General features: G+C 44.1%; 1 protein-coding gene across 5 annotated transcripts in view; it reads left to right on the forward strand.

Moving 5' to 3' along the window:
* Nucleotides 1-3,356: 3,356 nt before the first annotated feature.
* Nucleotides 3,357-23,377, forward strand: part of DPY30 (dpy-30 histone methyltransferase complex regulatory subunit) — a 29,784-nt gene continuing 9,763 nt past the window's right edge. Inside the window, exons 1-6 of one of the 5 annotated variants that reach the window (XM_063623824.1) lie at nt 4,463-4,566; nt 4,805-4,876; nt 4,971-5,018; nt 14,621-14,763; nt 20,538-20,669; nt 20,871-20,923. In XM_063623824.1, the coding sequence (XP_063479894.1) occupies nt 4,841-4,876; nt 4,971-5,018; nt 14,621-14,763; nt 20,538-20,669; nt 20,871-20,874 (363 nt within the window). In that variant the 5' untranslated portion in view covers nt 4,463-4,566; nt 4,805-4,840 and the 3' untranslated portion in view covers nt 20,875-20,923. Of the gene's footprint in view, nt 4,607-4,775; nt 4,877-4,970; nt 5,019-14,620; nt 14,768-20,083; nt 20,442-20,537; nt 20,670-20,870; nt 20,924-23,377 lie in introns of those variants that run through there. The other 4 variants (XM_055253572.2, XM_063623825.1, XM_055253573.2 and 1 more) reach the window with 4 other exon arrangements.

Here is a 23,377-nt window from a genome sequence, read left to right on the forward strand (position 1 = left end):
TCCAGATTGGTCTCAAACTCCTGGACTCAAAACAATTTACTCGATTTGGTGCTGGGATTACCAGGTGGGAGCCACTGTGCCTGGCTTGTTCTGTACAACTTAACTCACTGGCAAGAATTCAACATTGGACCTTTCAACCACTAGAATAATTTTTTTTTTTTTGAGATGGAGTCTTGCTCTGTCACCCAGGCTGAAGTGCAGTGGTATGATCTCGGCTCACTGCAACCTCCACCTCCTGGGCTCATGCGATTCTCCTGCCTCAGCCTCCTGAGTGGCTGAGATTATGGGCGTGTGCCACCACATCCAGCTAATTTTTTGTATTTTTATTTTTTTATTTTTATTTTTTTATTTTATTTTATTTTATTTTATTTTATTTTATTTTATTTTATTTTATTTTATTTTATTTTATTTTATTTTTTTGAGACGGAGTCTCGCTCTGTCGCCCAGGCTGGAGTGCCGTGGCGCAATCTCGGCTCACTGCAAGCTCCGCCTCCCGGGTTCACGCCATTCTCCTGCCTCAGCCTCTCCGAGTAGGTGGGACTACAGGCGCCCGCCACCACGCCCGGCTAATTTTTTGTATTTTTAGTAGAGACGGGGTTTCACCGTGGTCTCGATCTCCTGACCTCGTGATCCGCCCGCCTCGGCCTCCCAAAGTGCTGGGATTACAAGCTTGAGCCACCGCGCCCAGCCAATTTTTTGTATTTTTAGTAGAGACAAGGTTTCACCATATTGGCCAGGCTGGTCTCAAACTCCTGACCTCAGGTGATCCATTAGCCTCTGCCTCCCAAGTGCCTTATAAGCATGAGCCACCACGCCCAGTCAGGAACAAAATGTTTTAAATGGACAGTTGCAGAACTGTGGAGTGTTTTTATATTAATCTTTTGGTAATGGAATTAGCAGTATGTTTTGTATGTATGACTTAATAAATCCTTGAATCATTAAAAAAATAAAGAATAGCTGGACGCGGTGGCTCATGCCTGTAATCCCAGCACTTTGGGAGGCCGAGGCGGGCGGATCACGAGGTCAGGAGATCAAGACCATCCTGGCTAACACAGTGAAACCCCATGTCTACTAAAAATACAAAAAATTACCCGGATGTGGTGGCAGGCGCCTGTAGTCCCAGCTACTCGGGAGGCCGAGGCAGGAGAATGGCGTGAACCTAGGAGGCAGAGCGTGCAGTGAGCTGAGATCACGCCACTGCACTCCAGCTTGGACGACAGAGCGAGACTCCGTCTCAAAAAAAAAAAAAATAAATAAATAAAATCTTTGCCTTTAAACAACTCAAAATCTAATTGTGTTTACACATAAGCAAAATATAAAGCAAAATGTAAGTACTATAAACGGCTGTTAGGAAGCTGATGAAAGACGTCCTGAACAAAATTTGGTGGAAGTCCAAATAAGAGTTAAATGTTCTTCTCATTTTCTTTCTATTTTCTTCTGAGACAGGGTCTTGCTCTGTCGCCTAGGCTGGAGTGCAGTGGTGCGATCATAGTTTACGTCTCAACCTCCCTTGGCTCATGTGATCCTCCAATCTTTGCCTCTGAGTAGCTGGGACTACAGGTATGAATCACCACACTCAGCCAATTTTAAATTTTTTTGTAGAGACGAGTTCTTACTATATTGCCCAGGCCGTCTTCTCATTCTTTTAATTTACCCCTCTCCAGACAGTACACATTACTACAAATTTCTGTTACAATCATGTTTCCAAGTCATCTTTAGAATCATTAATTTCACATTAAAAGTCAGTATTCTGCAGTATCTTCAATTAATTTTATACTTCCTATTTCTTCCTTTAAAAAATAATTTCTTTAATCATTAAAAAAAATTGCAGATGGGGATCTTGCTATGTTGGTCAGGTTCGTTGTGAACTCCTGGCCTTGGCCTCCCGAAGTACTAGGATTACAGGCATAAGCCATCACACCCAGCTCTCTTTCTTTTTCTGAGACAGGGTCTTGGTCTGTCATCACAGCTTACTGCAGCCTCCACTTCCCAGGCTCAAGCAATCCTCCTGCCTCAGCTTCCAAGTAGCTGGAACTACAGGCATGTGCATCACGACCCGCTATCAATTAGTAAGTTTTAAATGCAAAAACTTCAATGAAACTTTTTGGTAAATCACATCAGTATCTCTTACCTAGATCGATGGAAACCTGGATGATAGCTAATTATTCTGTGCTGCTCCCTTCAGTAAACATTTTTATGTCTTTTCTCTTTTTGCTTTCGAAGTATCAATGCATATATTAATATCAAATTTTGACTATGAACCAGCCCAACTTAATATGTATTCTGCACCTACAATGTATTAAGCATGTTGTGTAGTATAAAGATATCTAAGACATGGTCTCCTGCCCTGAAGGAGCTCTTCTAGTTTACTACTTTACCAACACTGTCAGTACTTAGAAAATGTAAATTAAGGGCTGGGTGCAGTGGCTCATGCCTGTTATCTCAGCACTTTGGGAGGCTGAGGTGGGTGGATCACGAGGTCAGGAGTTTGAGACCAGCCTGACCAACATGGTGAAACCCTGTCTCTATTAAAAACACAAAAATATGCCAGGCGCGGTGGCTCACGCCTGTAATCCCAGCACTTTGGGAGGCCAAGGCAGGCGGATCACGAGGTCAAGAGATCGAGACCATCCTGGCCAACGTGGTGAAACCCTGTCTCTACTAAAAATACAAAAATTAGCTGAGTGTGGTAGCGCCCGTCTATAGTCCCAGCTACTCGGGAGGCTGAGGCAGGAGAATCGCTTGAACCCGGGAGGCGGAAGTTGCAGTGAGCCAAAAAAAAAAAAAAGAGGGTCACTGCACTCTAGCCTGGCGACAGTGAGACTCCGTCTCAAAACAAAAACAAGCCGGCACGCGGTGGCTCACGCTTGTAATCCCAGCACTTTGAGAGGCCGAGGCGGGCGGATCACGAGGGCAGGAGATCGAGACCACGGTGAAACCCCGCCTCTACTAAAAATACAAAAAAATTAGCCGGGCATAGTGGCGGGCGCCCGTAGTCCCAGCTACACGGAGAGGCTGAGGCAGGAGAATGGCGTGAACCCGGGAGGCGGAGCTTGCAGTGAGCCGAGATGGCTCCACTGCACTCCAGCCTGGGCGACAGAGCGAGACTGTCTCAAAACAAACAAACAAACAAACAAACAAACAATAACAAAACACGCCCACACACACAAAATAGCTAGGCGTGGTGGCGCGTGCCTGTAATCCCAGCTACTCAGGAGGAGGCTGAGGCAGGGGAATCGCTTGAACCAGGGAATCGGAGGTTGTAGTGAGCCGAGATCGCGCCACTGCACTCCAGCCTGGCCACAGAGCATCTCTATCTCAAAAAAAAAAAAAAAAAGTCCCAATCATTCTCTACTTGTACGTATGCCCTTTTTATTTCTCACTCTTGAAAAGCATTTAATCTTAATTTGAGTTAATATATCTATTAGGCAATTTATACATCCTGCACATATGCATACACATTTGCATCAGCATTACATAGAAAATCTTCAAAGTTCCACGACAGCTGTCACCAATCACAATACTATTTACAAGTATACACTGCAAAACTTTAAAAACTGATTTATATGTCTAGCTCTTAACCAAATTTTATTTACTTTAGATCTGTATCCATGACTTTTTAGAGTAGCAATATTAAGTTGTAGTCTAACGCCAGCTGGAAGTAAAACTCAATGGTATATCATATTTCTGTATATGTAGTCACAATTTTTAATTTTAATGGCTTATATTCCACCATATTGTTATGCCATCATTTACTCCAAATGTTTTCAAGTTTTCATATTACAAAGTGCAATTACAAATATAATTGTGTCAAAGGCAGGAAGTTTGCGTGTTATCACTTTTGTTTACATTAAAATAAATGGAATTTATTGGAATTTTAAAAAATCCAAGTAAAGAGATGTTTTTTCTATTTACACACTGTGTAGGAGGCAAATTATCCTATGTACGTTTTACAACTACATTACTATCAGTAGGACCACGGTTTGGAAAGCCAGTTGCATACTGCTAATCTAATACAAATGTAAGGTGGCATTAACATCGCATATTCACAGATTTAAGGGCTTGAATAAAAGCTGATCAGGAAACCCCCAAAACTGCTTCTTCCCCCATCTTTGGCTTTACAGTAAAACACTGACATTCTTTCAGAGACTGTCAGACTGGGCTTATAATTTTCTAGTAAGAACCACTCAGTGAGGAAGTTCAGTTGGTCGAGGAAGAGCTTCAGCAGATGCTTTGAGGCAGCACCGAGGTTTGATCGGGCCAAGCCCCTTCCAACTGGGCTGGTCACTTGGTCTGCAGCTGGGGTGACGCTCTTCGTGGGTGGGTAGTGTGAAGAAAGATTGTAGCTCGTAGCTTCCGAGGCCAGACCTTGGCCAGGACTCACGCGGACAGCAGAGAGCCTTGGGGACTAAGGACGGATCTGCGCGCCTCCCTGCCTCTTGTCCGCCGGGAGGTTCTGCGCAGGCGCGTTAGTTGTGCGACAGCCGTCACTTACGGCCGGAGCTGTTTGTGCTGGGAGCTGGTGGCGCGGAGCAGGGCTCTTAAGAACGAACGGCTTGGGTGCGGGTAATCAGCTCCCTTTCCCCCACTTTCTCACTTATTCTAGGTACTTGGGACTGTCGTAGAGTTTCCAGACCCCATGCAGGCGCCGAGTCGTGGACTGTCCCACTCTGCTGCTCTACTGCTCGTGGTGCTCCCGCGCCCGGGGGGGTGAGGGGCGGGGTCGGGGGCTGGGCTGCACTCCATCCTGGCGTCTTCGTGTTGAAATCTCCCAGGTAACTCGCGGCTCTTCTTGTTTTCCAAGACTGGTATCCGGGGACTGTGACTTGCAGGGTCCGCCATGGAGCCAGAACAGATGCTGGAGGGACAAACGCAGGTATCAGGAGGCCGTGGATTCAGGGTGGCGGTGTGCAGGGAGGCAGCGAGAAAGGGGGGACTTATATCTCTGTGACCGGTGTTTTGTTTTCTAGGTTGCAGAAAATCCTCACTCTGAGTACGGTCTCACAGACAACGTTGAGGTAACTCGCCACGTTCCTATGCCTCATCTGTGTTGTCTCTTGCGAGCTGGAGAAAACTTGGGATCTGCTTTTATTAGGTTGCTATGCACAAGGAAAAGCTTTGTTACCGTGAACTGAATAGTATCAAGTTATGGGTAGCTTGTTTTATTAGCAGTACTAATGCTTCTTGGTGTACAGACGTACAAATTAGGTTTGAGTCAAAGGATTGAACTTTTATTACGAAACATATTATTGAGCGATACTGTCTGAATCATTTTGCTTGGTGGCTTTTAATCGATCTTTTGGGATGTTGCTACGTGAAAACCGCATATTAAAATTAAGAAACCCTTCGCCGGGCACGATGGCCCACGCCTGTAATCCCAGAACTTTGGGAGGCCAAGGCTGGCGGATCACCTGAGGTCAGGAGTTCCAGACCAGCCTGACCAGCATGGTGAAACCCCGTCTCTACTAAAAATACAAAAATTAGCCGGGCATGATGGTGGATGACTGTAATCTTATCTGTTCGGGTGGCTGAGGCCAGAGAATCGCTTGAATCTGGAAGACTGAGGTTGCAGTGAGCCAAGATCGCGCCACTGCACTACAGCCTGGGCGGCAGAGTGAGACTCCGTCTCAAAAAAAAAAAAAAAAAAGTAAAAAATAAAATTAGGAAACCTGTGGGTCTTTGTAGCAGAATAGTGAGCTGGTGGAGTCAACATTTAATAAATATTTATTTCTTTTTAGAGTTCAGTAACTTCTGGGCTGAAGTGAGAGGATTGCTGGAGCTGGGGAGGTTGAGGCTGCAGTGAGCTATGATCGCACCACTGCGCTCCAGCCTGGGTGTCAGCATGTGACCCTGTCCCTCTTCCCCTCCCCCCGCCCCTCCAAAAAATAAGGCCGGACGCGGTAGCTCACCCTTGTAATCCCAGCACTTTGAGGGCCAAGGCGAGCTGATCACCTGAGGTCAGGAGTTCCAGACCAGCCTGGCCAACATGGTGAAACCTCGTCTCTACTAATCCCAGCTACTCGGGAGGCTGAGGCAGGAGAATCGCGAATCGCTTGAACCCGAGAGGTGGAGGTTGCAGTGAGCCGAGATCATGCCACTGCACTCCATCCTGGGTGATAGAGTGAGACTTTGTCAAAAAAAAAAAAAAGAAAGAAAATTACCAATACAACTTAATTCTACTACAAAAATGTCAGCTTGCCTAGGTTGAAAATACAGCTCCCAACATACTTTTTGGTGATCTTGAACAAGTTACTGAACTTCTCTGAGTCTTATGGGGCTGAAGATACAGGCAAATTACTTAAGAGTGTGTGGCACATAGTAAAATATTACAATTTTTTTTTTTGAGACAGAGTCTCGCTCTGTTGTCCAGGCTGGAGTGCAGTGGTGTGATCTTGGCTCACTCGTGCCTCAGCCTCCCAAGTAGCTGGGACTACAGGCACTCGCCACCATGCCCGGCCAATTTTTTGTATTTTTTTTTAGTAGAGACGGGGTTTCACTGTGTTAGCTAGATGGTCTCTATCGACCTCGTGATCCACCCACCTTGGCCTCCCAAAGTGCTGGGATTATAAGTGTGAGCCACCACGCCTGGCCAAGGCTAAAAAAATATTAACAGCTATTACTATTATTACTGTGCTTAGAAATGCTGTTACTCTCATTTATCCAAACTGAAACACACATGTCTTGTTTTTTTAATAAAGCATACAGGCTGGGCGTGGTGGCTCACGCTTGTAATCCTAGCACTTTGGGAGGCCGAGGTGGGTAGATCACTTGAGGTGAGGAATTCAAGCCTGGCCAACATGGTGAAAGCCTGTCTCTACTGAAAATACAAAAATTAGCCAGGCGTGATAGAAAGCACCTGTAATCCCAGCTACTCAGGAGGCTGAGGCAGGAGAATTGCTTGAACCCCGGAGGCAGAGGTTGCAGTGAGCCGAGATTGTGCCACTGCACTCCAGCCTGGGTGACAGAGTGAGACTCTTGTCTCAAAAAAAAAAAAAGTTGGCTGGGCATGGTGGCTGGTAAATCGCTTGAGCTCAGGAGTTTGAAACCAGCCTACAAACCCTGTCTCTACAAAAGAAATAGAAAAATTAGCCGGGTGTGACGGTACGTGCCTACAGTCCCCGGCTACTTGGGAGGCTGAAGTGGGAGGATCACTTGAGCCCGGGAGGCCGAAGCTGCAGTGAGCCCTAATTGCACCACTGCACACCATCCTGAGTGAGACAGCAAGACCTTGTCTCAAAAGCAAAAAAAAAAGTCACTTTAAAGATATGTAAACAATACAAAAAAAGGAGAATTTTACATTTATCCACATATTGACCATTTCTGGAGATCTTCATTCTTTTGTGCAGGTCTAGATTTCCATCTTTCCAAAAGGTATCATTTTCCTCCTGCCCAAAGGGCTTCCTTGAACATTTCTTGTAGTTCACGTCCGCTGGTAAGAAATTCTTTCAGCTTCTGAATGTCTGAAAAAGTCATTATTTTGCCCTTGTTTTTAGAAGATATTTTTGCTAGTTGTAGATTTGCTTCACAGTCTTGTGGCGGACATTGTTTCTGAAAAGAAGCTTGCTATCATTCCTATCTTTGCTCGTCAATAAATAATGTCTTCTCTCTTGCTACTTTTGAGATTTTCTTTATATCAGTGCTTTAAAGTTATTTGGTTGTGGTGTGTCTTGGTGTAGTTTTTTTTTTCTTTTTTTTGAGACAGAGTCCTGCTCTGTCGCCCTGGCTGGAGTGCAGTGGTGCAATCTCAGCTCACTGCAAGCTCTGCCTCCTGGGTTCACACCATTCTCCTGCCTCAGCCTCTTGAGTAGGTGGGACTACAGGTACCCACCCCCAGGCCCAGCTAATTGTTTTGTATTTTTAGTAGAGACGGGGTTTCACTGTGTTAGCCAGGATGGTCTCGATCTCCTGACCTCGTGATCCGCCAACCTTGGCCTCCCAAAGTGCTGGGATTACAGGTGTGAGCCACCGTGCCCGGCCAGTTTTTTTCTTTTAATGCTTCTGCTTAGGATTCATTAAACTTCTTGGATCTGTGGTTTAGAATTTTCATCAAATTTGGAAGAATTTCAGCCATTATTTAAAAAAAATATTTTGCCATGGGACGTGACTCATGCCTGTAATCCCAGCCCTTTGGGAGGCCAAGGTGGGAGGATACCTTGAATCTAGGAGTTTAAGACCACCCTGGGCAACATAGTGAGACCCCATCTAAAAAAAAAAATTAGCTGGGTATGGTGGTGTGTGCCTATAGTACCAGCTACTCGGGAGACTGAGGTGGGAGGATTGCTTGAGCCTGGGAGGCCAAGGCTGGAGTGAACCAGGATCATGCCAGTGCACTGAGGGTGGGTGACAGAGTGAGACCCTGTCTCAGAAAAAAAAAAAAAAAAAAAAAAAAGATCAGTTTACTTATCCTTTTTTCTTTTTCTTTTCTTTTTTTTTTTTTTCGAGACTGAGTCTTGCTCTATCGCCAGGTTGGAGTGCAATGGCATGATCTCGGTTTACTGTAACCTCTGCCTCCCGGATTGAAGTGATTCTCATGTCTCAGCCTCTTAAGTATCTGGGATTATAGGCACCCACTACCATGCCCGGCTAATTTTTGTATTTTTAGTAGAGGGGGGGTTTCACTGTGTTTGTCAGGCTGGTCTCAAACTGCTGACTTTAAGTAATCTGCCCGCCTCAGCCTCCCAAAGTGCTGGGATTACAGGTGTGAGCCACTGCACCTGGCCTACTTATGCTTTTTTCTATTGTGAACATAAAGAATATATTATAAATTTTTTTTTTTTCTTTTTTTAATGAGACGAAGTCTTGCTCTGTTGCCAGGCTGGTGTGTAGTGGCGCGATCTTGGCTCACTACAATCTCCGCCTCCTGGGTTCAAGCGATTCCCCTGCCTCAGCCCCCCAAGTAGCTGGGAGCCACCACACCTGGTTAATTTTTTGTATTTTAGTAGAGATGAGGTTTCACCATGTTGGCCAGGATGGTCTTGATCTCCTGACCTCGTGATCCACCCGCCTCGGCCTCCCAAAGTGCTGGGATTACAGGCGTGAGCCACCGTGCCTGGCCAAATGTTTTTGTTTGTTTATTTATTTACTTATTTAATTTTTGTTTTTAAGACCGAGTCTTGCTCTTTCACCCAGGCTGGGGTACAGTGGCATGATCATAGCTCACTGTAGCCTCAAACTTGTGGTCTTAAGTGATCCTCCCACCTCAGCCTCCTGAGTAGTTGGGAATAGAGGTGTGTACCACCATGCCTGGCAGGAATACATTATAATTTTTTTTTTTTTTTTTTGAGTTGGAGTCTCGCTCTGTCGCCCAGGCTGGAGTGTAGTGGCGTGCTCTCAGCTCACTGCAACCTCTGCCTCCCGGGTTCAAGCGATTCACCTTTTTTAACTTTTCTTTTTTGAGATGGAGTTTTACTCTTGTCGCCCAGGCTGGAAGTGGCGCGATCTTGGGTCAATGCAACCTCCACCTCCTGGGTTCAAGTGACTCTCCTGCCTCAGCCTCCCGAGTAGCTGGAATTACAGGCATGTGCCACCACGCCTGCCGAATTTTTGTGTTTTTAGTAGAGACGGGGTTTTACCATGTTGGCCAGGATGATCTCAAACTCCTGACCTAAGGTGATCCACCTGCCTTGGCCTCCCAAAGTGCTGGGATTACAGGTGTGAGTCACCGCGGCCAGCGTATTATGAGATTTTCTCCCCCCATGTCACTGGAACACAAACTGTTTCCAGCCTGTATGAGCTGCAAGGATTGTTCCTCCCAGTGTAATATAGTTTGGATATTTGTCCCTTCCAAATCTCATGTTGAAATGTGACCCCCAGTGTTGGAGATGGGGCCTAGTGGGAGGTGTTTGGGTCATGGGGGCAGATCCCTCATGAATGGCATGGTGCCATCTTTTGGTAATGAGTCAGTTGTTACTCTATTAGTTATCATGAGATCTGATTGTTAAAAAGAGCCGGGCACCTACTCCTTTCTCTCTTGCTCCCTCTGTTGTTAGGTGACACATCAGTTCCCCTTCCCTCTCTGTCACGATTCATTGCTCCCTGAAGCCCTCATGAGAAGCAGATGCTGGCATCATGCTTGTGTAGCTTGCAGAACTGTGGCCAAATAAACCTCTTTTCTTTATAAATTACCCACCCTCAGGTATTTCTTTATAGCAATGCAAATGGACTAACACAAGATGGTTGTTTCCCTGGCCTTGGGTAGTTGACTTATATCCATCTATTGATAAGTATTCACCTGAAGACTGGAAGGCAATATCTTTAGTCTCTTTCTGTGCAGTTCTTGTCTCCATGCGCCTTTCTTCTCTTCAGTGCTCTGCCTTGCAAATTTTACTTGTTTTGGTCTCCCAGAATTTTCAACTGTCTTCTCAACTCAGGGAGACTACTAGGCTCTGTTCACGTTCTCTCTCCCTACACTGCATCCTGTAAGTTCTCCAAGCAGAAAGCAGTAAGCTGGGACAGTCATAGTACTCACCTCATTTCTCCCCTTTTTGTGATCACTGTTCTACACTGTCTTACCAGCTCATTGTTTGTTTGTGGTAGTTTGGATATATCTATTTTTAGGTTAGTTCAAGATTTTGACTTAAGTGAAATTGAGCATCACAATTGGCACATAGTAGATAATTTGTAAATGTTCAAATGAAATAAATGGGAGGATTTGGTTAAGAAATTTATTACAAGAGTTATAGGAGTTGCTTAGGCACTGCTCTTTTTTTGTTTGTTTGTTTTGAGACGGAGTTTCGCTCTTGTTGCTGGGCTGGAGTGCAGTGGCACGATCTCTGCTCACCGCAACGTCCGCCTCCCAGGTTCAAGTGATTCTACTGCCTTAGCCTCCCGAGTAGCTGGGATTATAGGCGTGTGCCACCACAGCTGGCTAGTTTTGTATTTTTAATAGAGTTGCAGTTTCTCCATGTTGGCCAGGCTGTTCTTGAACTCCTAACCTCAAGTGATCCGTCTGCCTTGGCTTCCCAAAGTGCTGGGATTACAGGCGTGAGCCACCACGCCCGGCCGCATTGCTCTTTCTTATTGGCTTTCCTATTGTAGGCATTATAATGTCATGTAACTCACAAGTTAAAATTTTTTTCTTTTTTTGAGACAGAGCCTTTCTCTGTCGCCCAGGCTGGAGTGCAATGGTGCGATCTCAGCTCACTGCAACCTCCATCTCCCAGGTTCAAGCAATTCTCCTGCCTCAGCCTCCCGAGTACCTGGGATTACAGGTGCGTGCCACCACGCCTGGTTAATTTTTGTATTTTTAGTAGAGGCGGGGTCTCACCACGTTGGGCAGGCTGGTCTGGAACTCCTGACCTCAGGTGATCCACCTGCCTTGGCCTCCCAAAGTACTGGGATTACAGGCGTGAGCCACTGCGCCCTGCCAAAAGTTAAAAAAATTTTGAGATGGAGTCTCACTCTGTTGCCCAGGCTAGAGTGCAGTGGCACAATCTTGGCTCAGTGCAACCTCCACCTCCAGGGTTCAAGCAATTCTCCGGCTTCAGTCTCCTGAGTAGCTGGAATTATAGGCGCCCGCCCCACGCCCAGATAAGTTTTGTATTTTTAGTAGAGACGGGGTTTCACCATGTTGTTCAGGCTGGTCTCGAACTCCTGACTTCGTGGTCCACCTGCCTTGGCCTCCTAAAGTGCTGGGATTATAGGCGTGAGCCACTGTGCCCGGCCTAAAATTATTTTTTAAAAGATGGTAACAGGGTTTCACTATGTTGCTCAAGCTGGTTTCAAACTCCTGCGCTCAAGCAGTCCTCTTGCCTCGGCTTCCCAAAGTACTGGGATTAGAGATGTGAGCCACTGCGCCTGGCCCCGAGTAGTTTTTATTGTATACGTATACTGTGACTGGAAGTTAGGACTGTTTTTAGGAAATACACTGTGAGATTTTGAAGTTTGCCGCATTGTCTTTGTTGTGATCAATGTGAAGTTTTGAACCTAGTGGATTTTGATTTAGGGGATGAAAATTCATTCAAGATGATACTGTCAGTTTTCAGAAATAATGAAGTTGTATAGTGTTTTCTGCAACGGAAAGCTGAACTTTTACAAAGGCTCAGTTAGAATTTCTGAAATGATGGTGTGCTAATTATCTGTTGAAATTTACTAATGAAAAATAAAATTTTCAGTCCATGGACAAATAAATAGTATTTTACAGATTAAAAAACTTTGTATTTAATAGAAAATTATCTTTTAATTCCAAAATTAGATTGAAAAATCATAAGCAGAAGTTGTCTGACATAGTTATGGGAAGTGTCTTTGGAAACCATGCTATATATGTTACAGATAATGTGATTAAAGGTTTTTTCTCACTTTTACCAAAATAAAATTAAAAGTAGAAAAATTTTTCTTTGTCGACTCTTTTATATCTAGTTTGAGTATGATTGAAGCAAAAGTTCATTTAAATGAAAGTGCTCTTAGGAATACTGTTTTGTCGTTTTAGAGCCATTTCTTATTTTTTTTTGTCTCTTTGATTTTATTCTTTATTTTTTATTTTTTTGAGATGGAGTCTCGCTCTGTCACTCAGGCTGGAGTGCAGTGGCGCAATCTTGGCTCACTGCAACCTCCGCCTCCCGGGATCAAGCGATTCTCCTGCCTCAGCCTCCTGAGTAGGTGGGATTACAGGCGCGCACTGCTGCGTCCAGCTAATTTTTGTATTTTTAGTAGAGACGGGGTTCCACCATGTTGGTCAGGCTGGTCTCAAACTCCTGACCGTGTGATCCACCCTCTTGGGCCTCCCAAAGTGCTGGGATTACAGGTGTGAGCCACCGTGCCTGGCCTTTGTTTTTTCTTTTTGAGACGGAATCTTGCTCTGTTACCCAGGCTGGAGTGCAGTGGCATGACCTCAGCTCACTGCAACCTCTGCCTCCCGGGTACAAGTGATTTTTGTGCTTCACCTTCCTAAGTAGCTGGGATTACAGGTGTGCACCACCATGCCCGTCTAGTTTTTTTGTTTTTTATTTTTCTTTTCTTTTTTTTTTGAGACGGAGTCTTTGTCGCCCAGGCTGGAGTGCAGTGGTGTGATCTTGGCTCATTGCAACCTCCACCTCTCGGGTTCAAGCGATTCTTCTGCCTCAGCCTCCTGAGTAGCTGGGAGTACAGGTGCGCACTACCACACCCGGCTAATTTTTGTATTATTAGTAGAGACGGGGTTTCGCCATATTGGCCAGGCTGTCTTGAACTCCTGTCCTCATGGTCGGCCTGCCTTGGCCTCCGAAAGTGCTGGATTTACAGGCGTCAGCCACTGCGCCTGGCCGCAAAATTTTTTAATACATTAGTTTTAAAAATGTAGTGTGATGGAGGCAATAAGTTACTTTTTAATGCTCTGAATGTCAGTCAAATCTATTTGAGATCTCCAAAATTTGGGAGTTGTAAAGAAGAAAATATAACTTGTTATTTTTTAAACTTCATTTATTTTTAATTATAATTATTGTTTTTTAGTGTTACCTGCCGGAATGGAGAAAACTTCATTCATTTAAATGTGACATTAATGATTTTTTCTGTTAATAATTTTCTTCATTTTGGGGTTATTATTTACATAATGTATTTTCTTAAACCTGTTCATTTTTAAAAATCATGGATTTATTTATTTATTTAGAGACAGGGCCTTGCTTTGTCGGTCAGGCTAAAGTGCAGTGGCATGATCTCGTCTCACTGCACCCTCCGTCTCCTGGGCTCAAGTGATCCTCCCACCTCAGGCTCCTGAGTAGCTGGGGCTACAGGCATGCACTACCACGCCCGGATAATTTTTTTTTTTTTTTTTGAGACCGAGTCTCATTCTGTCGCCCAGGCTGGAGTGCAGTGGCGCGATCTCGGCTCACTGCAAGCTCCGCCTCCCGGGTTCATGCCGTTCTGCTGCTTCAGCCTCCCGAGTAGCTGGGACTACAGGCGCCTGCCACCACGCCCGGCAAATTTTTAGTAGAGACGGGGTTTCACTGTGTTAGCCAGGATGGTCTCTATCTCCTGATCTCGTGATCCGCCCGTCTCAGCCTCCCAAAGTGCTGGGATTACAGGCGTGAGCCCCCACGCCAGGCCTGATTTTTGTATTTTTGGTAAAGACTGTATTTTGCAGTTGTCCAGGCTGGATATATTTCTTTAAAAAAGAAACATAAAGGGAAAAACATTCTCATTGTGATAGAGGGTAACCATAAAAATGACAACAGTGAATAAAAGACAATGGTAATACATTTTAGCTGTATTCTCTTAAGTGTATAAGCCTTGGACCCTGAAGCTTGCTCTCTCTGACGTGACCAGCTTTCTTACTATGATTTGGTGCTGTTTGGTGTCATGTCCAGTTTTTTTTTAGGAACACACTCTAAGAAGATACTCACATGAAGAAGAGAAAAAGGATTTGTATTTACTCCTACAAAGTCAGAAGGAAAGGGAGAAAGAGTAGGATCTTGAGACATGACATTAGAAGAATGAGATAATAGGTGCTTTTGGAGAGAAAGAGCTTGAATGAGATTGAAAGATGGGTCTGAATTTATTTTGGGCAGAGAAGTTTGTGGTCTAGTATCATCTTTCTAGTCATTGATTTGCCTTTTCTATTAGTGTCATATTTCCATTAGTTTTGTTTAGCACTCAACATAACCTGGTTATTTGAAATGTTCATGCACTGTTTTTTTGAATTCACTAGAGGATAGTAGAAAATGAGAAGATTAATGCAGAAAAGTCATCAAAGCAGAAGGTAGATCTCCAGTCTTTGCCAACTCGTGCCTACCTGGATCAGACAGTTGTGCCTATCTTATTACAGGGACTTGCTGTGCTTGCAAAGGAAAGGTAAGATAATTGTGTCCACAAATGGAGTTAGTAAAGAAAGCAAAATAGATTCCCCTATCTGAAATATCATTAGTTATGTATAGCGACTTTTTACTGTGTGATTTATGGATGTTAAAAGTTTTTAAGAAAGTACTCAGCCGTAATCTCATAATTCAGACATTTAAATTTTTTCCCACCAGTCTTAGATCATATGCATATTTGTAAAGATTTGTAATCATGATATACATGTAATTTTGAATCTTCTTTTTATTTATTATGACATAACATTTTTCTGTATCTCCATAGTCTTCATGATTATAATTTATTTTTATTATTGTTATTTTGAGACAGAATCTCGCTCTGTTGCCCAGGCTGGAGGACGGTGGTGTGATCTCTGTTCACTGCAACCTCTACCTCCTGGCTTCAAGTGATTCTTGTGTCTCAGCCTCCCGGGTAGCTGGGACTACAGGCGTGGGCCACTACACCCGGCTAATTTTTGTATTTTTAGTAAAGAAGAGTTTTCACCATGTTGGCCAGGCTGGTCTTGAACTCCTAACCTCAAGCGATCTGCCCGCCTCAGCCTCCCAAAGTGCTGGGATTACAGGCATGAGCCACTGTGCCCGGCCTATTATTATTATTATTATTTTTTGAGACAGAGTCTTGCTCTGTCTCCCTGGCTGTAGTGCAGTGGTGCAACCCTGGCTCACTGCAACCTCCACCTCGCTGGGTTCAAGCGATTCTCCTACCTCAGTCTCCCGAGTAGCTGGGATTACAGGCACCTGCCACCACGCCTGGCTGATTATTGTATTTTTAGTAGAGACAGGGTTTGGAGTCTCGCTCTGTCGCCATGCTGGAGTGCAGTGGCATGATCTTGGCTCACTGCAACCTCCACCTCATGAGTTCAAGCGATTCTGCCTTAGCTTCCTGAGCAGCTCAGGCACCCACTACCACGCCCGGCTAGTTTTTGTATTTTTAGTAGTGATGGGGTTTCACCATGTTGGCCAGAATGATCTCGATCTCTTGATCCGCCCATCTCGGCCTCCCAAAGTGCTGGGATTACAGGCGTGAGCCACTGAGCCTGGCCTTAAATTTTCTTAATAGCAAGAGTACAATTATTTCTCTTTCTTTAACATGTTTTCCCCAGTATTTCTCACCTAAATTCTTTTTTGTGTAAGCAAATCTAATAAGAAAATTGTTTTCGCAAGTTAAATTAGTCAACATTTATTAGGTGCATATTCTATTTTATTCAAAGAATAATAATAAACATTATAATAGCAAACTGACATAACTTGATAAAGAACCATGTCTTATCTCAGACAGGTGTGGTGGGGTATGCCTTAGCCCGCACTGCTTGGGAGGCCGAGGTGGGAGGATCGCTTGGGCTTGGGCCCAGGAGTTTGAGGCTGCAGTGAGCTGTGATCGTACCACTGCACTCCAGCCTGGGTGACAGAGTGAGACCCTGCCTCAAAAAAAAAAAAAAAAGGGAAATATATCCTTTCTTATAGTAAAAGTGAGTTATTAACTTAGAATAGATAATTTGTTTATATAAAAACTATATGAATGAGCAGTAAATATTTGTTTTTGATAGCTTTATTTGTAAATTACCATTTATTTATGACTGAGCTATATCTTGGCTCTACTATCAACAATTAAAATATGGGTATCTTGGGCCGGGTGCAGTGGCTCACGCCTGTAATCCCAGCACTTTGGGAGGCCGAGGCGGGCGGATCACGAAGTCAGGAGATCGAGACCATCCTGGACAACATGGTGAAACCCCATCTCTACTAACAATACAAAAAATTAGCCGGGCGTGGTGGTGGGCACCTGTAGTCCCAGCTACTCGGGAGGCCAAGGCAGGAGAATGGCGTGAACCTGGGAGGCGGAGCTTGCAGTGAGCCCAGATTGTGCCACTGCACTCCAGCCTGGGCCACAGAGCGAGACTCCGTCTCAAAAAAAAAAGAAACGGGTATCTTGGCTGGTCTGAAGGTAGTGAGTTAACTCGATTGTTGATAGTCTTACAGATCAAGCTCCTTATTCTATTCTTTTTTTTTTTTTTTTTGAGACAGAGTTTTGTTCTTGTCACCTAGGGCTGGAATGCAGTGGCATGATCTCGGGTCACTGCAACCTCCACCTCCTGGGTTCAAGCAGTTCTCTTGCCTCAGCCTCCTGAGTAGCTGGGATTACAGGTGCCTGTCAGCACACAAAGCTAATTTTTGTATTTTTAGTAGAGGTGGGGTTTCACCATGTTGGCCAGGCTGGTCTTGAACTCCTGACCTCAGGTGATCCACTGTGCCCAGCCGGCTTTTTTTTTTTTTTTTTTTTTTTTGAGACAGAGTCTCTGTTGCCCAGGCTCGAATGCAGTGGCACAGTCTTGGGTCACTGCAGTCTCTGACTCCCAGTTCAAATGATTTTCCTGCCTCAGCCTCCCGAATACCTGGGACTACAGGTGTGTGCCACCACATGTGGCTAATTTTTGTATTTTCAGTAGAGACGAGGTTTCACCATGTTGGCCAGGCTGGTCTCTTAACTCCTGACCTCAGGTGGTCTGCCCTCATTGGCCTCCCAAAATGCTGGGATTATAGGCGTGAGCCACCGCGCCCGGCCCTTATTCCCCTATTCTACTCTTTTCCCCCTTCTCACTATTGCACTTGAGTAGTCTTAAAAAAAAAAAAAAAGAGAAAAAAATGTGGATATCTTTTCTATTTTTTTGTTTTTCCTCTAGGGAAGACTAATATATTAGAAATTTAAAATATTACTGTATTTATTTATTTATTTATTTTTTGAGACACAGTCTTGCTATGTTGCCCAGGCTGGATGCTGTGTTGCTCAGGGTGGAGTGCAGTGGCACGATGTCAGCTCACTGCAACCCCCGCCTCCCTGGTTCAAGAAATTCTCCTGCCTCAGCCTCCGGAGTAGCTGGAACTACAGGCGCCTGCCATCATGCCTGGCTAATTTTTGTATTTTTAGTATAGATGTGGTTTTACCATGTTGATCAGGCTGGTCTGGAACTCCTGGCTTCAGGTGATCTGCCTGCCTCGGCCTCCTGAAGTGTTGGGATTACAGGCATGAGCCATTACGCTTGGCCTCCAAATATTACTTTAAATGCTAGAAAAACATTTGAAGAAATTTTTAAGTTCAAGCTCATAAATACATTAAAAATTTTTTTGAGACAAAGTCTCGCCCTGTCATCCAGGTTGGAGTGCAGTGGCGAGATCACCACTCACTGCAGCTTCAGCCTTCTGGGCTTAAGCAATCCTCTCACCTCAGCCTTCTGAGTAGGTGGGACTACAGGCGTGTGCCACTATGCCAGGCTAATTTTTAAACTTTTTTTGAAGAGTTGCGGTCTTACTATGTTGCTCAGGCTTGGAAGTGATCCTCCTTGGACTCCCAAAGTCCTGGGATTACAGGCATGAGCCACTGTGCCTGGCCAGTAAATATATTTTTTGTTAAAACACAAATTTTTTTTTTTTTTTGACATGGAGTCCTGCTCTGTTGCCCCAGCTGGAATACAGTGGGGGCAGTCATGGCTTACTGCAGCCTCCAACTCCCAGGCTCAAGCGATTTTTTCCACCTAACCCTCCTGAGTAGCTGTGACTATAGGCGTGCACCACCACGCCTGGCTGATTTCTTGTATTTTCTGTAGAGACAGGGTTTTGTTATGTTGCCGAGGTTGATTTTGAACTCTTGGCCTCAAGCTATCTGCCCGCCTTGGCCTCCCAAAGTATGAGGATTATGAACGTGAGCCACCATGCCCGGCCCAAGTACGGTTTTTTTTTTTCCCCGGCCCAAGTACAGTTTTTTTTTTTTTTTCTTTTTTTTTTTTTCCCAAGACGGAGTCTTGTTCTGTTGCAGCAGGCTGGAGGGCAGGGGCTCGATCTTGGTTCACTGCAACCTCTGCCTTTGGGGTTAAAGTGATTCTCATGCCTCATCCTCCCGAGTAGCTGGGACTACAGGTATGCACTACCACACCCGCCTAATTTTTTGTATTTTTAGTGGAGACAGGATTTCACCATGTTGGCCAGGCTGGTCTCGAACTCCTGACCTTGTGATCTGCCCGCCTTGGCCTCCTCAAGTGCCAGGATTACAGGCGTGAGCCACCATACCCGGCCAAATACATTTTTTTTTCTTTTTTTTGAGACGGAATCTTGCTCTGTCGCCCAGGCTGGAGTACAGTGGCATGATCTCGGCTCACTGCAACCTCCACCTCTCGGGTTCAAGTGATTCTCCTGCCTCAGCTTCCTGAGTAGCTGGGATTACAGGCGCGCACCGCCATGACCGGCTAGTTTTTGTATTTTTAGTAGAGACGGAGTTTCACCATGTTGGTCAGGATTGTCTTGAACTCCTGACCTCGTGATCCACCCGCCTCGGCTTCCCAAATGCTGGGATTACAGGCATGAGCCACTGCGCCCGGCCCCAAATACATTTTTTAAGTAAAGAGTTCTGGTAAAATAATTCATCATGTGAACCCTAAATACTAAGTGAAAAATCTTGTCTATTTGTAGATAGCTCTTAGGGCTGTTTAAAGTGCTGTGGGAATATTTTGAGATCATTGTAAACACATTTTCAATATGCCTTTTCATAGTAGAGTTTAAAATAGATGTCTCCCCAATTTTTCAACTTTGGACTTGTATTCTCAGCAAGAATAATTTACATAGAAGTGTTAATACGAAATATCTCCTCTTAGTTTTTTAAATGTGTTTATCTTCTTAGGTGTACTGTAGTTGTATTAAATAGTATTAGAATTATTGACTTAAATTATTTGAAGAAAGAAAGAAGTAGCTTTTAGAAAAGAAACATAACCTACTTATTTGTATTAGTGTTGCTTCTTTGACTAGTCACTTGAGTTCATCTACATGTCTTAGTGATGCTACATCCACTGTCCTATATTATTTTTGTTCTCTTATTGAAGGATATTACACAGAATATTACACATATCATAGGTATACAGCTTGATGAATTTTCACAAACTAAACATACCTGTGTAGCTTGCAGTCAGATCAAGAAACTGAATACTGCCAGCATCTCAGAAGCCATCCATGTGACCCCTTCAAGTCATTATTCTCTCTGGGGTAATGATCATCCCATTGTCAATACATTTTTTAAACGTGTTTTAAAATTGGGTTCATAACCAGATTTAAGCCATGCAAAAAATTCAGTCTCATTAAACTATTTTGTTGGCTAATTAATTTGCTTGCTTATCTCATTTATTTTATTTACTATAAATGTCCTTTGACTGTGAAATGAAAATTAAACTTAAAAAGATGAGTTTTCATTATGGAACAATATGTTTAATACATCTAGGAAATATATTTCTAAACTTTGGATTTCTTTTCCCTTACAGACCACCAAATCCCATTGAATTTCTAGCATCTTATCTTTTAAAAAACAAGGCACAGTTTGAAGATCGAAACTGACTTAATGGGAAGAACAGAAAAATTTAGTTGCTACTGTAGATTTACATGATTAAGAGGCAGCTTTAATTGCCATGATTATTCCCCCTTTTTGGATGCATAAGAACCTTCCGGACAACAGAACCTATTTCTGGAACTGCAGAAGATAACATATTTCCCTTATTTTGATTTAATCACCATAAACCATACCTATTTAATGAGTGTATTCTGTGCAGTTTTTTCTCAGATTGTCTTTGTTTAAAAACTTTGTTTTTAAAATGACCTTCAAAATAAACTGTCAAAACACCATTATTTTAGAGTAGTTTTTGTTCTGTATGACAAATATTTTACATGATTGAATTGTTTTATGAATTTCTCTTTTTCTTCTGTCTTCAAATGCTGCAGAGTTTTACAACAGAGAGAAAATACAGCAGTCAAGTATAATTTAAAAAATTCAGCCAATTTTTCTCAGCATTGTTACTGGACCTTTCTGAGGGTGGGATCTGGGCATCTTCAATGGCTTAACAAGTATCACAGGTGATTCTAATGTACAATAAAGTTGGAGTACTAATAAAAGCATTGCAAAGGGGATACAATATCCTCTAATGTTATCAACGTTTATAGTAATAGCTATAATTTATTGCACTCCTACTAAGTTTCAGGCATAGTACATTTTTACTTAATGATCTCTGATATAAGCAGCTCTGCAAAGTAGATATTATTATTCCCATTTTGCAGATGAGGAAACAGACTTGGAGAGGTTAAGTGACATGCTCAAGACAACACTGCTGGTAAGTTTTTGAATGGGAATTCAAATCCTGTTCTACCGATGTGTTGCTGAATTTCATTGCTTCTCTTTGCAATAAAAAGCAGCAGCCAGTCCTTTTTGGGGTCTATTCTCAATGTCCCCTGTGAAGAAATTGAGATAGCTCACTAGCTCAGAAAATAGAGAAATTGCCTTAAGAGAGCCAGGAAAAACATTCACTAGAGCAGTGGTTCTCAAATAGGAGTGATTATCTCTCCCCACCCCCATTTCCCCAGAGAACATTTGTTGATGTCTGGACACCTTTTGGTTGTCACAACTGGAATAAGGTGGGGTTCTTGAACTCCTGACCTTGTGATCCACCTGCCTTGGCCTCCCAAAGTGCTGGGATTACAGGCATGAGCCACCGTGCCCAGCTAGGTGGGGGTTCTACTGGCATCTAGTGGGTATAGATGCTGCTGAAACATCTTAACGATGAATAGGACAATCTGCATGCTCATCTTCTCCCTCCCCAAGAATTATCTAGCTTAAAATGTCAGTGCCAAAGTTGAAAAACCCTGCATTAGAAGCCTATTAAAGTCGTGTGTCTCCAAGCTAAACATGTTAAGGCCTTTGCAAAGTTAGAAATTTAATGCCATTGGCTGGGCGCGGTGGCTCATGCCTGTGATCCCAGCACTTTGGGAGGCCGAGGCATGTGGAATCACAAGGTCAGGAGTTCGAGATCAGCCTGGCCGATATGGTGAAACCCTGTCTCTACTAAAAATACAAAAATTAGCCAGGCATGGTGGCACGCGCCTGTCATCCCAGCCACTCGGGAGGCTGAGGCAGAAGACTTGCTTAAATCTGGGAGGCAGAAGTTGCAGTGAGCCGAGATCGGCCATTGCACTCCAGCCTGGGTGACAGAGGGAGACTCTGTCTCAAAAAAAAAAAAAAAAAAAAATGCGATTATGCCTTATAGTTTTCTTTAATATGGGAAATACTTATTTTAGTAGAACTGACACTTATGGGAGGTGCTATGTTTTTGGTTTACATCTGCAGATCTACATATTTGAATAGGAAAAACCTGGACATACTGGGATCTTCTTATATAGTAGTTTTCATAGGTATTCTATCAAATTTATTTTGGTTATTTGGCTAACTCATAAGTTAATCCACCCAAGTCCTTTTAGTGATTTTTTAACATTTGAGTAGTAATTGGATAATTATTATTATTATTATTATTTTTTTTTTTTTTGAGACGGAGTCTCTTTCACCCAGGCTGGAGTGCAGTGGCGCGATCTCGGCTCACTGCAGGCTCCGCCCCCCGGGGTTCACGCCGTTCTCCTGCCTCAGCCTCCCGCGTAGCTGGGACTACAGGCGCCTGCCACCTCGCCCGGCTAATTTTTGTATTTTTAGTAGAGACGGGGTTTCACCGTGTTAGCCAGGATGGTCTCGATCTCCTGACCTCGTGATCCGCCCGCCTCGGCCTCCCAAAGTGCTGGGGTTACAGGTGTGAGCCACCGCGCCCGGCCAATTATTATTATTATTTTTTTTTGAGACAAGGTCTCGCTCTGTCACCCAGGCTGGAGTGCAATGGTGTGATCTTGGCTCACTGCAACCTCCAGCTCCCAGGCTCAAGTGATTCTCCTGTGTCAGCCTCCTGAGTAGCTGAGACTACAGGTGCATGCCACTGTCCCCAGAGAATTTTTGTATTTTTAGTAGAGACGGGGTTTCACTATGGTGGCCAGGCTGGTCTCGAACTCCTGACCTCAGGTGATCTGCCCACCTCAGCCTCCCAAAGTGCTGGGATTATGGGCGTGAGCCACCATGCCCATAATTGGGTAATCTTATTAAAGGATCAATAATCTTCTAGCGGTAGTTCTTTACCAATGATTCTCATCAGAGCTACTTGGGGGAACTTTTCAAATATAAATATAAGTATAAACAATATAAACAAAAATCAATATAAAAATACAAATTTCGTACATAATATAAGTATTATTTATGTGTTAAGGGGCCTCTATAGCTGTTACCTGGTGAACATGACCCAATGGGACAGAGCCTTTTTTGTTGTTGCTTTTTTTTTTTTTTGAGATGGAGTCTTGCTTGGTTGCCCAGGCTGGAGTGCAGTGGCGCAATCTCAGCTCACTGCAACCTCCGCCTCCTGGGTTCAAGCGATTCTCTTGTCTCAGCACCCCCCAGTAGCTGGGATTACAGGTGTGTGCCACCATGCCCGGCTAATTTTTGTAGTTTTAGTAGAGACAGGGTTTTACCATGTTGGCCAGGCTGGTCTTGAACTCCTGACCTCAGGTGATCCACCCACCTCAGCCTCCCAAAGTGCTGGAATTATAGGTGTTAGCCACCGTGTCTGGCCTGACAAAAATCTTTTTTTTTTTTTTTTTGAGATGGAGTCTTGCTCTGTCACCCAGGCACCCAGGCTGGAGTGCAGTGGCGTGATCTCGGCTCACTGCAAGCTCCGCCTCCTGGGGTCACGCCATTCTCC

The sequence above is a fragment of the Symphalangus syndactylus genome, chromosome 18, assembly GCF_028878055.3.
Source record: "Symphalangus syndactylus isolate Jambi chromosome 18, NHGRI_mSymSyn1-v2.1_pri, whole genome shotgun sequence".
NCBI classification, from domain to species: domain Eukaryota; kingdom Metazoa; phylum Chordata; class Mammalia; order Primates; family Hylobatidae; genus Symphalangus; species Symphalangus syndactylus.